This window comes from Oncorhynchus tshawytscha, linkage group LG08 (assembly GCF_018296145.1).
Source record: "Oncorhynchus tshawytscha isolate Ot180627B linkage group LG08, Otsh_v2.0, whole genome shotgun sequence".
Classification (NCBI taxonomy): Eukaryota; Metazoa; Chordata; class Actinopteri; order Salmoniformes; family Salmonidae; genus Oncorhynchus; species Oncorhynchus tshawytscha.
In genome coordinates, this window is record NC_056436.1 from 35,932,209 (window position 1) to 35,948,394 (window position 16,186).

The following is a 16,186-nucleotide window of genomic DNA, read 5'->3' on the forward strand; positions in this document are numbered from 1 at the left end:
ATAGCCGTCATTTTGGAGTCAACAGAAGTTAGAAATAACACTAAATATTCACTTACCTTTGATGATCTTAATCAGAAGGCACTCCCAGGAATCCCAGTTCGACAATAAATGACTGATTTGTTCCATAAAGTCCATCATTTATGTCCAAATAGCCACTTGTTGTTAGTGTGTTCAGCCCAGTAATCCATCTTCATGAGGCGCAAGCACTTCGTCCAGACAAAAACTCGAAAAGTTCCGTTACAGGTCGTAGAAACAAGTCAAACGATGTATGGAATCGATCTTTAGGATGTTTTTAACATAAAACATAAATTATCTTCCAATCGAAGAATTCCTATGTCTGAAGAAAAGCACTGGAACAAGAGCTAACTCTGTCGGGAGCGCGTGCCACGAGGCTGTGACACTCTGCCAGATCACTGACTCAAACAGGTCTCATGAGCCCCTCCTTTATAGTAGAATCCTCAAACCAGTTTCTAAAGACGGTTGACATCTAGTGGAATCCCTAGGAAGTGCAACTTGACCCCATAGACACTGTGTATTCGGTAGGCCAAACTTTGAAAAACTACAAACCTCACTTCCTGGTTGGATTTTTCTCAGGTTTTCGCCTGCCATATCAGTTATGTTATACTCACAGACATCATTCAAACAGTTTTAGAAACTTCAGAGTGTTTTGTATCCAATACAAATAATAATAAGCATATATTAGCATCTGGGATTGAGTAGGAGGCAGTTCACTCTGTGCACGCTATTCATCCAAAAGTGAAAATGTTGCCCCCTTTCCCAAAAAGGTTAAATCTTTCATATTATCCGTTGAGTTTGTTCTCTGAAAAGTAGATCCTAACGATAGCAACAGCATCAATTTCCGGTAGACAGGCGACGAGCTAGTAGGCTCAACTGAAAGGATACTGTTAGTTTACAGTATACTTAAATTAACTAATAGTATATGATATATGTAGTATATACTCATTAAGTATGTAGTATACTGTATGTTAGAATGGGTATTCGAATACAGCTCTAGTGTATTGTCTTTCTATGTGGCTTTGTTCCAATGTAGCGATCTGTGGGAATTGGGAGTCTCTGGGCTTGGTTGGGTTGATGCTGTGTTACACACTTGTGGACTGTGGCTATGGTACAAACCTCTTCAGTCAACTTCCTCTTCTCCTTGACATCATCAGAATGGAATGATTTTTAGAACATGCTTCTTCCATCTTGCATACAAATAAAGACCGCTACCAAAACTGGTACTCGGGATAAACAGTGTCAATGTGCCGACGTTTAGTTCTGTGGAACGTGTAGTCAGAAGCAGCAGGACAAGGGTCCAGTTCTCTGTCGTGTTGTGCTAACATTGGATTAGGAGGCACCTGACTGGGCTTTGTGTGTAATCATTGGTCAGTACCCCACAGTGTTTTAAACAGCATTTACAAAAGTTTGACATTGTGCGTTTGTCTGATTGATAGTGGTATCTGTATGACTGCTGTCATGTGAAAACATCAAGGAAGATAAGATAGTGAAGAGATGAAATAATTAACATATCTCCAGGCTTCATCTTCTCACAGTGAAAATGGGCTTTGACTAGGGCAGGGCTTGGGTATCTTTTGAATTGATTAGTGGCTCAAATGTACCTTTGATCAACATCAGAGCAAATGCAATGGGTTATTTAGCTGATTTTGGTAGTGTGTTTGTCTTGAGAGATGAAGAGAATCAGCTACCTCTTCTGTTGTACCCTGTTACCATCTGACCACAGAACTGCTGTTACATAGCCAGGATTTTTAAGAGACATTACCGTGTGATTGTAGGGGCTAGAGATTATATTGAGAGTTAAAGCCCTGATGTTGTTCATTCTATCCCAGGATTCTATTTACTAACCCAGCAGGATACAATGGGGTGACAGTAGGTACACATTTGAGAGCTTTCAGTGGGAGTTTGTCTCGCTTCATCCACATTATTTGGTTAACGTGTCGTCAGATGTACGAGCAGTGCAGCCAATTCACCAATTTACTGAATTTGCCAAAGCATGCGGTAGTAATGTCTGGGGTGCACAAGAGGTTTTCATATTTGGAGAGCAGCTGAATGTTCCCTCCAACGAACCCCTGAGTGGATGACTCTGAGCCTCTTATTCTGGGTGGCTGGGTGAGAATACAGGACTTCTGCGAGCAGTAGGCTATTACACATAATAAGCTATTTACTCCCTACTGTGAGACACACTCCAGTCGCCGTGCATTTTCCATTGTATCATTTGAATATGTTGGCTGAAGGCACGAGGTGCACTGAGTTAAAAAAAAAACGTTTGTATTCAGGTGGATACTGTGTTGTGCTGGTCCCATGTGGCTCAGTTGGTAGAGCATGGTGCTTGCAACGCCAGGGTTGTTGGTTCAATTCCCACAGGGAACACATACACAAAATGTATCCACTCACTACTGTAATTTGCTCTGGAAAAGAGTCTCTGCTAAATGACAAAAATGTTAAATGTGGGGGATGTTTCACCCCACTTGTCCTCTACCCTTTGGTCAATCACATTTAATTGGTCACAGGCGCCGAATACTGTAAATGTTTATTTACGAGCCCGTTCCCATTAATGTAGAGTTAAAAAGTAAGAAAAATATTTGCAAAAATAAGGAAATAGTAACGCAATAAAAGAACGATAGCGAGGCTAGATACAAGCAGAACCAATACCGAGTCAATGTGCGGGGGTACCAGGTAGTTGAGGTAAATTAGGTAATTGTAACGGTTTTCTTGAGTTGAAGGAGAGGCGGACCAAAGCGCAGCGTGGTTATTTTGATTCATGTTTAATAAAAAGATAAACACGAACACTACAAAACGTACCGTGAAAACCTAAACAGCCTTTTCTGGTGCAAACTAACACAGAGACAGGAACAATCACCCACAAAACCCAACACCAAACAGGCTACCTAAATATGGTTCCCAATCAGAGACAATGACTAACACCTGCCTCTGATTGAGAACCATATCAGGCCAAACACAGAAACAGACAACCTAGACACACAACATAGAATGCCCACTCAGATCACACCCTGACCAAACAAAACATAGAAACATACAAAGCAAACTATGGTCAGGGTGTGACAGTAATAGAGCTTTACATGTAGGTAAGGGTAAAAGGGACTAGGCAATCAGGATAGATAATAAACAGAGTATGAAGTGTGTGTGTGTGTGTGTGTGTGTGTGTGTGTGTGTGTGTGTGTGTGTCTGTGTGTGTGTGTGTGTGTGTGTGTGTGTGTGTGTGTGTGTGTGTGTGTGTGTGTGTGTGTGTGTGTGTGTGCAGTGTGTGTGTGTGTGGCGTGTGTGTTTTGTGTGTATGTCAGTATGTGTGTGTGTGAGCGTGTGTGTGTTTTATGTGTGTTATCTGTGAGTGTGAGTCTAGTGAGTGTGCATTGAGTCAGTGCAAAAATAGAACAACTAAAAAAACATTACAAAATGGGGTCAATGTAAATAGTCCAGGTAGCCTTTTGATTAACTGCTCAGCACGGTACCGCTTGCCGTGTAGTAGCAGAGAGATCAGTCTATGACTTGGATGGCTGGAGTCTTTGACAATTTTTAGGGCCTTCCTCTGACACCGCCTGACACCGTGTAGAGGTCCTGGATGGCAGGGAGTTCGGCCCCAGTGATCTACACTATATATACAAAATAATGTGTACATTTCGCTATTTCAGGCACACCCGTTGCTCACGTGTATAAAATCGAGCACACAGCCATGAAATCTCCATAGACAAACATTGACAGTAGAATGGCCTTACTGAAGAGCTCAGTGACTTTCAACGTGGCACCGTCATAGGTTGCCACCTTTCCAACAAATCAGTTCATCAAATTTCTGCCCTGCTAGAGCTGCCCAGGTCAACTGTAAGTGTTGTTATTGTGAAGTGGAAACGTCAAGGAGCAACAACGGCTCTGCCGTGAAGTGGTAAGAGACACAAGCTCACAGAACGGGACTGCCAAGTGCTAAAAATCGTCTCCTCGGTTGCAACACTCACTACCGAGTTCCAAACTGCCTCTGGAAGTAACGTCAGCACAACAACTGTTTGTCTGGAGCTTAATGAAATGGGTTTCCATGGCCAAGCAGTCGCACACAAGCTTAAGATCACCATGCACAATTTCAAGCGTCAGCAGGAGTGGTGGAAAGCTTGCCGCCATTGGACTCTGGAGCAGTGAAAATCCCGCTTCACCATCTGGCAGTCCGACGGATGAATCTGAGTTTGGCAGATGCCAGGAGAACGCTACCTGCCCGAATATATAGTGCCAACTGTACAATTTGGTGGAGGAGGAATAATGGTCTGGGGCTGTTCTTCGTGGTTCGGGCTAGGCAACTTAGTTCCAGTGAAAGGAAATTTTAACGCTACAGCATACAATGACATTCTAGACGATTCTGTGCTTCCAACTTTGTGGCAACAGTTTGGGAAAGACCCTTTCCTGTTTCAGCATGACAATGCCCCCGTGCACAAAGGGAGGTCCATACAGAAATGGTTTGTCAAGATCGATGTGGAAGAACTTGACTGGCCTGCACAGAGCCCTGACCTCAACCCCATTGAACACCTTTGGGATGAATTGGAACGAGCGAGGCCTAATCACCCAACATCAGTGCCAGACCTCACTAAGGCTCTTGTGGCTGAATAGAAGAAAGTACCCCGCAGCAATGTTCCAACATCTAGTGGAAAGCCTTCCAAGAAGAGTGGAGGCTGTTATAGCAGCAAAAGGGGGACCAACTTCATGTTAATGCCCATGATTTTGGAATGAGATGTTTGACAAGCAGGTGTCCATATACTTTTGGGCATGTTGTGTACTGGGCTGTATGCACTACCCTCTATAGTGCCTTGCGGCCAGATGCCGAGCAGTTGCCTTACCAAGTGGTGATAAAGACAGTCAAGACGCTTTCAATGGTGCAGCTGTAGAACCTTTTGAAGATCTGGGGACCCATGAAAAAGCTTTTCAGCCTCCTGAGGGGAGTTGTGCCCTCTTCACGAATGTGTTGATGTGTTTGGACCATGATAGGTCCTTAGTGATGTGGACACCGAGGAACTTGAAGCTCCCTACCCGCTCCACTACAGCACCATCGATGTGAATGGGAGAGGTTGTTGTCCTGGCACCACACTGCCAGGTCTCTGACCTCCTCCCTTTAGGCTGTCTCATCATCCTCAGTGATCAGGCCTACCACCGTGTTGTCATCGGGCAAACTTAATGATGGTGTTGGAATCGTGCGCGGCCACGTAGTCGTGTGTGAACAGGGAGTACAGGAGGGACTAAGCAAGTACCCCTGAAGTACCCCTGAAGTGTGGTGGAAGTGTTGTTGCCTACCCTCCCCATCTGGGGGCAGGATCCAGTTTCAGAGGGAGGTGTTTAGTCCCAGAGTACTTAGCTTAGTGATGAGATTGGAGGTCAGCATGGTGTTGAACGCTGAGCTGTAGTCAATGAACAGCATTCTCATGTACAGTGCATTCAGAAAGTATTCAGACACCTTGACTTTAACCACATTTTGTTTATCTTACAGCCTTATTCCAAAAGGGATTACATTTATTTTTCCCTTATGAATCTACACACAATACCCCATGATGACAAAGCAAAAAATGTTTTTTAGAATTTGCAAATGTGTAAAAAATAAAAACTGAAATATCACATTTACATAAGTATTCTGACCCTTTACTTTGTTGAAGCACCTTTGACAGCGATTACAGCCTCCAGTCTTCTTGAGTTTGACTCAACAAGCTTGGCACACCTGTATTTGGGGAGTTTCTCCCATTCCCAGTGTCACTTAACAGCTATTTTCAGGTCTCTCCAGAGATGTTCGATCAGGTTCAAGTCTGGGCTCTGGCTGGGCCACTCAAGGACATTCAAAGACTTATCCCAAAGCCAGCCCTGCGTTGTCTTGGATGTGTGTTTAGGGTCGTTGTCCTGTTGGAAGGTGAACTTTCTTTCCTCCAGATGTGACGCTTGGCATTCAGGACAAACGGTTCAATCTTGGTTCCATCAGACCAGAGAATCTTGTTTCTCATGGTCTGAGAGTCTTTAGGTGCCTTTTGGCAAACTCCAAGCGGGCTGTCATGTGCCTTTTACAGAGGATTGGCTTCCGTCTGGCCACGCTACAATAAGGGCCTGATTGGTGGAGTGCTGCAGAGATGGTTGTCCATCTGGAAGATTCTCCCATTTCCACAGAGAACTCTGGAGCTCTGTCAGAGTGACCATTCAGTTCTTGGTCACCTCTCTGACCAAGGCCCTTCTCCCCCGATTGCTCAGTTTTGCTGGGCGACCAGCTCTAGGAATATTCTTGGTGGTTCCAACTTCTTCCATTTAAGAATGATGCAGGCCACTGTGTTCTTGGGGACCTTCAATGTTGCAGAAATGTTTTAGTCGCCTTCCCCAGAAATAAAGTATTTCTGTTTTTTTATTTTAATAAATTTGCAAATATATATATTTTTTTAACTATCGTTTTTTAGCCCATAGATTTTGTTGTAATGTTTGAGTCACTCAAATATCATATGAATACAAATTAAACATGGCAAAATGTATAGAATTGCAAGAAAATGAGCTTTAAAACTGCAACATTTTCTCTGCACCCCATGGAAAAATGTTTAGAATTGGAAGAAATAAGGGGATGTTCCCCAATGCTGGAAGGGGGGCCTGAGTGAAAAAGTTTTGGAACCACTGCAATAGAGATTGCGTCATTTGTGGATCTGTTGAGGCGGTATGCGAATTGGAGTGGGTCCAGGATTTCTGGGATGATGGTACTAATGTGAGCCATGACTAGCCAAAAAGCATTTCATGGCTACAGATGTGAGTGCTACGGGGCGGTAGTCATTTAGACAGGTTACCTTGGCGTTCTTGTGCACAGTGTGGTGGTTTGCTTGAAACATGTAGACTGTAATATGGTAATTCATCAATTAATAGTGAAATGAACAAATGTCAGAAATCAAGTCAAGAATGCCATTTTATGAATATAAAATGAGTATCAAAATCAGCATTGGACAACAGCCAACTAGTTTAATCAGTCTTTGCTATGAGCTCAGATAATTCCCCTTGAGAATTTAAGAGCCAGACCTAATGATTTTGGGATTAAATATATGACTCTGCTTTAATAAAGGGTGCTCTGTGTCTCTTATCCTTAGATGATTGTTTTCCTTTCTTCTCTTGGATCTGACCCTGGATTCATTTAGCCTTCACAAATGAACATGGGAAAAGACAAGCTAATAAACAGTGAATATCCTGTCAGTGGAGAGGGTCAGAGGAGAAGAGGACAGAGTAAATGCATTTTCACAATAAGCACTTGTCTTTCAAATACATTGCTACAGTTGTTAGTTTGCTAACTAGTGATTTTTTCCCCCTATTATCATAGACATGGTATAATTCAAAAGACCTCTAAACAACATATGGTATCGAGAACAAGATACAACTAACTGAAACAAGCCACCTATGATTCCCCACATGGCAGCTTCCTGTCACTGTTGCTAGCTATCTGATCAGAATCATACCAATGTTTTGTCACTCATTTTGTTGCCCAGAGTCTTCGTGGATTACTCTACACGCAGCCAGAGTCAGTAGCCGCAGCATCGCCCAACATCTATATCTGAACAGATTGGCTAGTGAAATACACACTTGGCACTCTGATTGGACCAGCAAACTGTCAATCAGCACAGGATCTGGTGCAAGGAAAACGTCAAATTGTAGGGAGAGAGGATTGCCATAATAAATAAATATACAGCTCCAAAAAAAATTGGGTGATCAAGAACATTAACTTTAAGCCCACTACCAATGGGGCAACAATTGCTAGCTTTTACCTACTGGTCTTTTGGTATGTGACAATTGCTTGAAATTGATTGTTTACTTATGAAGCTTGCATTTAGAATTTGTTATCAAAATGAATTATTACTTTGGTGGAGATGCACCATTGGCACGGCTCTCCAAACTCACGCCAGTGGAGTTATTTTTTGATTCTGTTGAAATGTTTGATATTGCTTTCACACGTTTAAATGCATAGGCCCTATGTGGTAAATCTATATTATTTATAATACTACAGCAATTGCTATCGTGTCGTCATTCCATCCCCGTACCGTTTATTGCAACATGTCGACATTTCTGTGTCACGTTTGATAAGTCTACAATACATTTCCAGTTAGCCAACTATTTGTTCCCCTGCTCTGAGTGGGCGCGATGTTTATAGTGCACATGAACGTTCGCAAGTCTCATCAGGTAGAAGTTCTGTTTATTTAATTAAATGTAACATTTCCTTGATTCATATTTCCCTGATTACGTCGGAGTTCCATGTGTCTGTGTCCTACGTTCCAGACGATTTTGCTATAGTAACCCCCGCGCCTCAGTGCGTATAGAAATAGGCTACGTGGCCTGCGTTCCACGCTATGGAGTCAGAACGTTGAATAAGAGAAAATGATTGTTCCACGTATGCATGGTGTTGAAATATCATTAGCACTCGTTAAGTCTGATTGAAGACACATTTACCAATGTAACAATGGATGTGGAAATTGCCTTTTAAATGATTGAATCAGTTTATTCGTTGTAATTGCCAATTTGGTAATTGTATGGTCCTGGGGGCCAAAGTTCGGCTGTATACTCTCCCCCTTTACCTGTGTTGGTTCAGATAGGACAGGTTAAGCCTGACACAGAGGTTATTTATTTTGGGCTATTGCCAGTGTATATCTGTGAATATTTGCTAAATCTACTTGTATGTTTTGTATAATATGACACTTTCACCAATGGATCACCAAGACCTGTAAATAAATCTACACTCTGAGCACTTCAACCTGCCCTGCCTTCTGCTGATTACAGGCCCCTACCACTGCTACAAGGTCTATATTTTACAATTACATAGGCTAATTCAACTAATAAAAATGGCTGACTGGTAGCCTCAATAAGTAGACAAAGATGTGTATTTGAAGTCATAGCATGTATAGATTTTTTTTACTGGACTCGAAAACTTCTGACTGGACTTGACTTGCTGTTAGAATGGGTGACTTGGACTTGACTCCAGTCTTGACCTGTTCTACTTGGGACTCGACTTGAGACTCGGACCTTGTCCCACCTCTGCGGCCTTCTACCCCTGCGATGCGAGCTTAACAATTTTGTGACTTTGTCAGGCGACCTGTCTATAAGGTGTGTGCATGTGTTTGAGGGCTGGTGAGACGAGTGTGTTATCTGTTCTAGGACCAGTCTGAATGGCCTTGTGTGGGAAGGTGGCCTCTCATTAGCTCTGCTCTCAGATCAGCTCTTTGAAGTGTGATGAAATGGGACTGGCAGATGAATTGGTGTGTATCCAGGGAAGATCCCCCACCTACCACCCACCACACTGTACTAAGCTGTGAGTGAGAGACTATAAGCAGAGACACTTAAGCTACCACCCTTATCAGTGTCAGTGATCACATCACAGCCAAGACTGCATAGTGCATGGGCCCTGGGTTTTAACTCATTGGTCTTTATGCAATCTGAGTTTCCTGATATGCCCCGTTGACTAAATTGTGAGTTGTTGTACCCCCCCCCAGACTGCAGGACCAAGGGTCAGTTCAACGCCCTGTCCTACCATTTCAGAGGGCGCAGGTCAGTGGATCAGAGCTCTGCCGAGAAGAAGCCTGCCAACAGCATACAGCAGAACATCAGGTAACTACTAATGCTACTTGTTTGGTACCTTGTCATTCTCTGACTACATTAAGTTCCTTGGATGTGATAACCATTCTGCATCATAGCTAACAACTGTGGTGACTAAAACCATTATAACTTACAAAGTTATGCTATAATAAGGTTGTGCTGAATTTTGGGGTGTGTTTTCTTACATTCCAGCCCAGCTGAAGACGCTACTGAAAATCTTGTGAATGTCACCCTCACCTCACAACAAAGCACTGAACCTTCGCTGAATGACTTCCAAGACTTTGTCGTAGACATGCAGAAGACAATCACAAGTTTACGGAAGCAGGTGAGAGCAGTTGTATCCTGCACACATGCTACATCAGCTGGGTTTGTTCGTCACGACTTGAGTGTTACCCCAATTTCATTCTGGCTGCTCAGCACACATTCAAACAGCAACAACGGTTATTTTTGGGGTAGTGATTTGAGTGCTTATTTCCCTCCTTCCTTTACGCTGCAAGTCCAGACATGTTCAGCTCAGGCTCTTACAGGTAGAACCCATACAGAACCATGTAGAATCCAGACACTGTTCCAATATTATTATTATTAGTCTATTTTCAATATCCCCAGATTGAACGTGATATGCTGCCTGAGGGTAGATGATCATGTAGCATGTAGCACACTGGGGTGGGATGAAGGGGAACTAACGGTGCTGTAGGCTAACATGGCTTTGATTAAGTCCTCAGCGGTGTAGAGGATTTAAACAGACCAGGCCCCGAGTCCCAGCTTTGGCCCCTCTGTGTGCTGCCTAGGTCTTTCAATGCTAAGGGAGGGTTATTGATTGCAAGTCGATGGTTAAATAAATCTAGGTTGTTCGCGTGACTCGTATTACAGGAAAGACATGGGCGGTGTGTGTGTACATATGTGTGTACGTGCTTTGTGTGGCGCTCTGATCTTCAGTTAGCTGAGAAAGATGGCATCATGGGCCTCATGGGGTGCATTACTAAGGCAGTAAGGCCAGAGGAGGTGTGGTATATGGCCAATATAGCACGGCTAAGGGCTGTTCTTAGGGATTGCACAATGCGGAGTGCCTGGACACAGCCTTTAGCCGTGGTATAGTGTCCATATATCAGAAACCCCTGAGGAGCCTTATTGCTATTATAAACTCGTTACCAACGTAATTGGATCAGTAAAACTAAATGTTTTGTTATAGCCGGGGTATACGGGCTGATATACCATGGCTTTCAGCCAATCAGAATTCAGGACTGTAACCACCTAGTTTATAAAATAGTCTAACCTGGCTCCATTTACCCCTCCTGTCCCTGTCTGTCTGTGCAGATTAAACGACTAGAAGCTCGTCTGAGTAAGACAGACTGCACTGATGCGGCGGGTCGTGAGCGATCGGACGGAGAGAGGTGGAAGAATGATCCATGTTCTACATGCGAGTGCAAAGTATGTACACACACAGACACACGTGTCCATACAGACCACACACACACACAAGTGCACACTACACACAGACTTGCACAACCACAGTCTATTCACCACCCACTCCTCAACAGGCACACAGTGCGATGTGTACAGTATATTCACTTTTCACATTCACACCCATTTTATCAGGCCTGTCTGCCATTAGGGGCCTCTTCCCACACCTTTTTACACTGCCCGGAGTTGGGCTAGCTGATTACATTGACAGTGCCAGCACCACTCCGCTCAGCACCATGCCTGTGCCAGAATCCACCTGTCCTGTCCTGTTCTGTCCTTGTCTGGCGCCATTGGCCAGCATTACATCCTCTCTCTACCTTTTGGCAGTACCAACCTTCTGGCACGGCAGACCCATGTACAGTATGTCACCTTTCTGCTTGACCAACTCATTTGATCTCTTTATCTCCATGACTCTCTCGTCTCTCACTGTTCTGACTGTTGGCAGAGGGGAAGGTCTCTCATGCCAAACCTGATGGTCCCCCTCTCTATTTCTCTCCCTCTTTCCCTCACTCTCTCTCCCTCTATCTCTTTTTTTCTTCCCTCACTCCAGGGTGCCCAGGTGACGTGTTTGGTGGAGTCGTGTCCGCCGGTGGAGTGCCAGAGGCCTGTGAAGCTAAAAGGAGCATGCTGCCCCGTGTGTCACAACCAGGGAGAGGGAGCGGCCAGCAACAGCCATACCCAGACAGGGAAACAGGCACCGGGTAGCCACCAGCATGTATAACGTCTCAGGGGCCACCGTGTATACACACAGAGGGAGAGACCCTGACGGTGTGCTTACTTTACAGCCACCTGCACCCAATTGCCTCGTTTTCTATTCGTTTTTTTTTTTTTTTTTTTTTACAAAAATCATTATTATTTTTTTGATTGATTTTGATTGTCATGTCTCCATGGCCAACTAACTGCTGGATGCTTGGTTTCAAATCCACTGGCAACGGGAGAGCAGTCACTCTTAATCTGCTTCCTTCTGGAACGAATGAATAAATGGATGGATGGACAGATGGACAACCCCTCTTCCTGGCCCAGGGCCTCCCAAACAGGGCCTCAGAGAGTCTCTGATCTGAAGTGTTACCCCACCACTGCATTTGAAAGCCCCACAAAACGCCTGAAACAAATGTGTGGTGTGAAGAGGAGGGAATGTCACTGCAGCCGCGCAGGAAGGGGAAGTAGGTCGGCCATGTTGTCTCACAAAGCTTTCTCAGGTTAGAGATGCCGAAAAAAAACTGGTGCTATTTGTCCCCTTTATCTTAACGATTTAGTCACTAAAAACTTCAAAGTATTGTTTTTGTTTTGTTTGTTTTTTAACAATATGCAAAGCAACATATACACTCATTATGTGCCTTCTCATCTTTAAAAAAAAAATTGCATTTGAGATAACATTTTTTTATTTGCTCGAAATACATTTTATGTACAAAATGACTTCTGCTTTTACAAAATGTTTATGGTGCTCTATAACATATTCTAAATACCGGTATGTATTTCTCCCTTTTGTATCACCTGCTTACATATGAAGATAATGTGAAGCCCTACAAAAACTTTTGTAATGCAAAGATGTCTACTGATTATTACCTTGTTATCACATCTGTCTCCAATGGCAACTGTTGGTGAACTGAATAACATCTGGTATTTAGATATGTTATCTCCCCAAGGCCATGTCAACACTTTTATCAAATTGAGGGAGGTTGGTTGGAACTGGGGCTTGGGGTTGGGTTTGAGGCGGGATGTTCTCTTTTGGCCTAACCACTTCTTACTGGAAGGCATAATGCATTTTTATCTCTCAAGATGTAATGCTTTTTTCACACTCCCATGTTGTAAAAGTAGTGAAAAGCCATTTGTTTATCACTATAGAGATGTAGTAGTTTTTGTCCCGACTTTTTCAGTTTGCCTACTCCCTCAGTGCCTACTGCAAACCTACCACAGCAGTTTTCTCAGTCTTACCCGTAGTTGACCACTCTACCCCTCTGTCCAGCATTAACCCATACTCAAACGTAGACATTGTAGGACTGCAGCCATACCACTTTACTTTAACTATCTGGTGCTCTCATAACCCAATCCACAGCTTTTCAGCTCCAGTTTACAGAAGGACACTCACTTACATGCATTCCTGTCCCATTCCCAAGCACTCAGTCAATATGATGTTGTAACCATTCTCCTCTGTGTGCTGGAGAGTGTGTGTGTGACCAATCATCCGTTTTTTCTGGCGGCTCCTCGGAGCGTCTCTTTAGTGCTAACGCGGGTGATAAACCTCGCCTGGCTCTCATCTCTTAGGTTCCTGGGAGACGATGGAGATGGAGATGACGTCATTTGGCCGGGTGTGCGAGGAGCAGACTTTGACCTCTTTGACCCACACTCCGATCTAATGGAAGCCAGATGGGAGGGGAGGGGGAACAGGAGAGGATGCCAATCAAATATCTGGCGCTGCTTTATTTCTGGAGGCTGTCTATTGTTAGTAATCAGCCAACAGAGTGTGTCCCGTTGACAGACACACACACATACAGGCCCAAATACCAGTCACTCAGCCCCTTGTGCTGGTCCACTCTGCTCAAACAGTGATTCATAGTTATCTTCTGCATTATCTTTGTGTTGTCATGGTGATGTGCTCAGAATGTCCCAGAAATCAGATACCAGATATGTATGTACAGTATGCTGGAGGTGTTTGGGGTTTCTCTAAGAATGTCAAAGCAATCATGTGATGGTGGTGGAGCCTCATAGCAATGTTGGCACATTGGTATCAAACCACATGGATATTTCCTGCTTTTGTGTTGTAGACCTATACAGTTTCATCTCCTTCAGTGTTTTAACCTTTTCTTTTCTCCTCCCTGTCATTTCCTCTGGGTACCTTTGTTTTTACTCCTGCTCCAGAGTGTGTGTGTGTGTCTATACCGTGTGAATGTGTATGTGTGTGTGTGTGTGTGTGTGTGTGTGTGTGTGTGTGTGTGTGTGTGTGTGTGTGTGTGTGTGTGTGTGTGTGTGTGTGTGTGTGTGTGTGTGTGTGTGTGTGTGTGTGTGTGTATGCATGGACTCCCAGGGTTTGACTCCCCCTTTTTTATTTTCATTCTAACCCCTCATCTTAGTGGTCTCTCTTTTGTTCCCCAAACCCACCACTGTCCCCAGAATGCACTGCTCTGCAAGACTGAACATGCTTTGCCTACACTGTCCCAACGTCAGTGGTCAAAGTGGATACCTATCTGACAATTGTATTGTAAGTTTGCCAAAGAATTGTTTGCACTGTAATGTATGCCTCTCTACAATAATAATAAAAAAATAGGCCACATTTGAAATACACAACCACAATGTTTGTTTCTGGCCTGTTATTTCCCGAGTGGATGCTGCTTCTCCCTTTAGATATGTTTCCAAACCATCTCCGTATGGGTAAACATGTACAATACTGCCTCATGTAAAGAAGATTGATAATCGAGTTGTATGTCTCAAAACAGATGTGACCTAACCCAGTTTTTCCCCAATGCTAGCAATCCTGTACTGTTCTACTGTGTACAGCCATTCCTCATGGTCTGTTGTGATATGGATTTTAGACTTGAATGGAGAACAAAAGTAAGTCATGTTTAATGAATACTTGTTGTCATGGAAACCATATCCCCTGTGTGACTAAGGGAAATCTGTCTGTGGGAACTGTGTTGTGGCATTGTGGAGTTAAACAGACCCAGATGTTCTGTGGGTTTACTAGTTGGAGAATGGCTGTGCTTCATTTCATTTCTCTCTAGATTGGTCTGTAGAATGATAGAATTGTTCTGTTTTGGGACCTACCAATGTCTTTGGTTACCTCATCTATAGGGACAGTTGTTTTCCCTGACCAGCTTTACTCTTGTGTGGGAACGAACAATGTCTTTTGATACCTGATGTAATTATAGATTTAGTCACATCCTCATTGTAAACCCCTTTTGTGTGGTGCACAGATGTGTTGTTTTCAGGATGTGAAATGAGTGTTGTAAACAGACCAACAAGCATCAGAAAGCTTTGTTAACCAAACAGGAGACAGCTGGTGTTTACTGAATGTCTCCTTCCATTGATCATCAAACATTAGTAATGTTATGCATCATCATCATGCCATGGGTGCTTTTTGAATGTTTTTGTGAGGAAAAGTCTGTCTCAGATGAACCTCGGGTAAAAAAAAAAAAAAGAATGTGATCTTTTCAACCAAAGTGTTCACTTGAAAGGACTTTTATTTTCAAGTAGGATGTCTGATGCAATGGTTTATTGTAGCTCTTACGAAGATATCCCAAACATTGTCTCAGGATTATGTCTTCAGCAGTCTGTCCCTGGATTACCTTCAACATTTAACCTAATTTGGTTCTGAAACCCTGGAACAAATAGTCCTACACAACCTTTCAAAGGTTTGGGGTCACTTCGAAATGTCCTTGTTTTCCATGAAAACATACATGAAATGAGTTGCAACATGAATAGGAAATTTAGTCAAGACATTGACAAGGTTATAAATAATGATTTTTAATTTAAATAATAATTGTGTCCTTCAAACTTTGCTTTCGTCAAATAATCCTCCATTTGCAGCAGTTACAGCCTTGCAGACTTTTGGCATTCTAGTTGTCAATATGTTGAGGTCATCTGAAGAGATTTCACCCCATGTTTCCTGAAGTATCTCCCACAAGTTGGATTGGCTTGATAGGCACTTCTTACATACCATACGGTCAAGCTCAATAGAGTTGAGATCCGGTGACTGTGCTGGCCACTCCATTATAGACAGAATACCAGCTGACTGCTTCTTCCCTAAATAGTTATTGCGTAGTTTGGAGCTGTGCTTTGGGTCATTGCTCCAATTAAGCACCATCCACAGGGTATGGCATAGCGTTGCAAAATGGAGTGATAGTCTTCCTTCTTCAAGATCCATTTTACCCTGTACAAATCTCCCACTTTACCAGCACCAAAGCACCCCCAGACCATCACATTGCCTCCACCATGCTTCACAGATGGCGCCAAGCACTCCTCCAGCATCTTTTCATTTTTTCTGCGTCTCACGAATGTTCTTCTTTGTGATCCGAACACCTTAAACTTAGATTTGTCTGTCCACAACACTTTTTTTCCAATCTTCCTCTGTCCAGTGTCTGTTCTTTTGCCCATCTTAATCTTTTCTTTTTATTGGCCAGTCTGAGATATG

At 43.4% G+C, this 16,186-nt stretch overlaps 1 protein-coding gene across 1 annotated transcript in view; it reads left to right on the plus strand.

The window, feature by feature from the left end:
• Nucleotides 1-14,349, plus strand: part of LOC112256541 (peroxidasin) — a 95,388-nt gene extending 81,039 nt beyond the window's left edge. The window contains exons 20-23 of the mRNA XM_024429861.2: nucleotides 9,495-9,609; nucleotides 9,790-9,922; nucleotides 10,912-11,025; nucleotides 11,609-14,349. Of these exons, the coding sequence (XP_024285629.1) occupies nucleotides 9,495-9,609; nucleotides 9,790-9,922; nucleotides 10,912-11,025; nucleotides 11,609-11,779 (533 nt within the window). The 3' untranslated portion in view covers nucleotides 11,780-14,349. The remainder of the gene's footprint in view (nucleotides 1-9,494; nucleotides 9,610-9,789; nucleotides 9,923-10,911; nucleotides 11,026-11,608) is intronic.
• The last annotated feature ends 1,837 nt before the right edge of the window (nucleotides 14,350-16,186 follow it).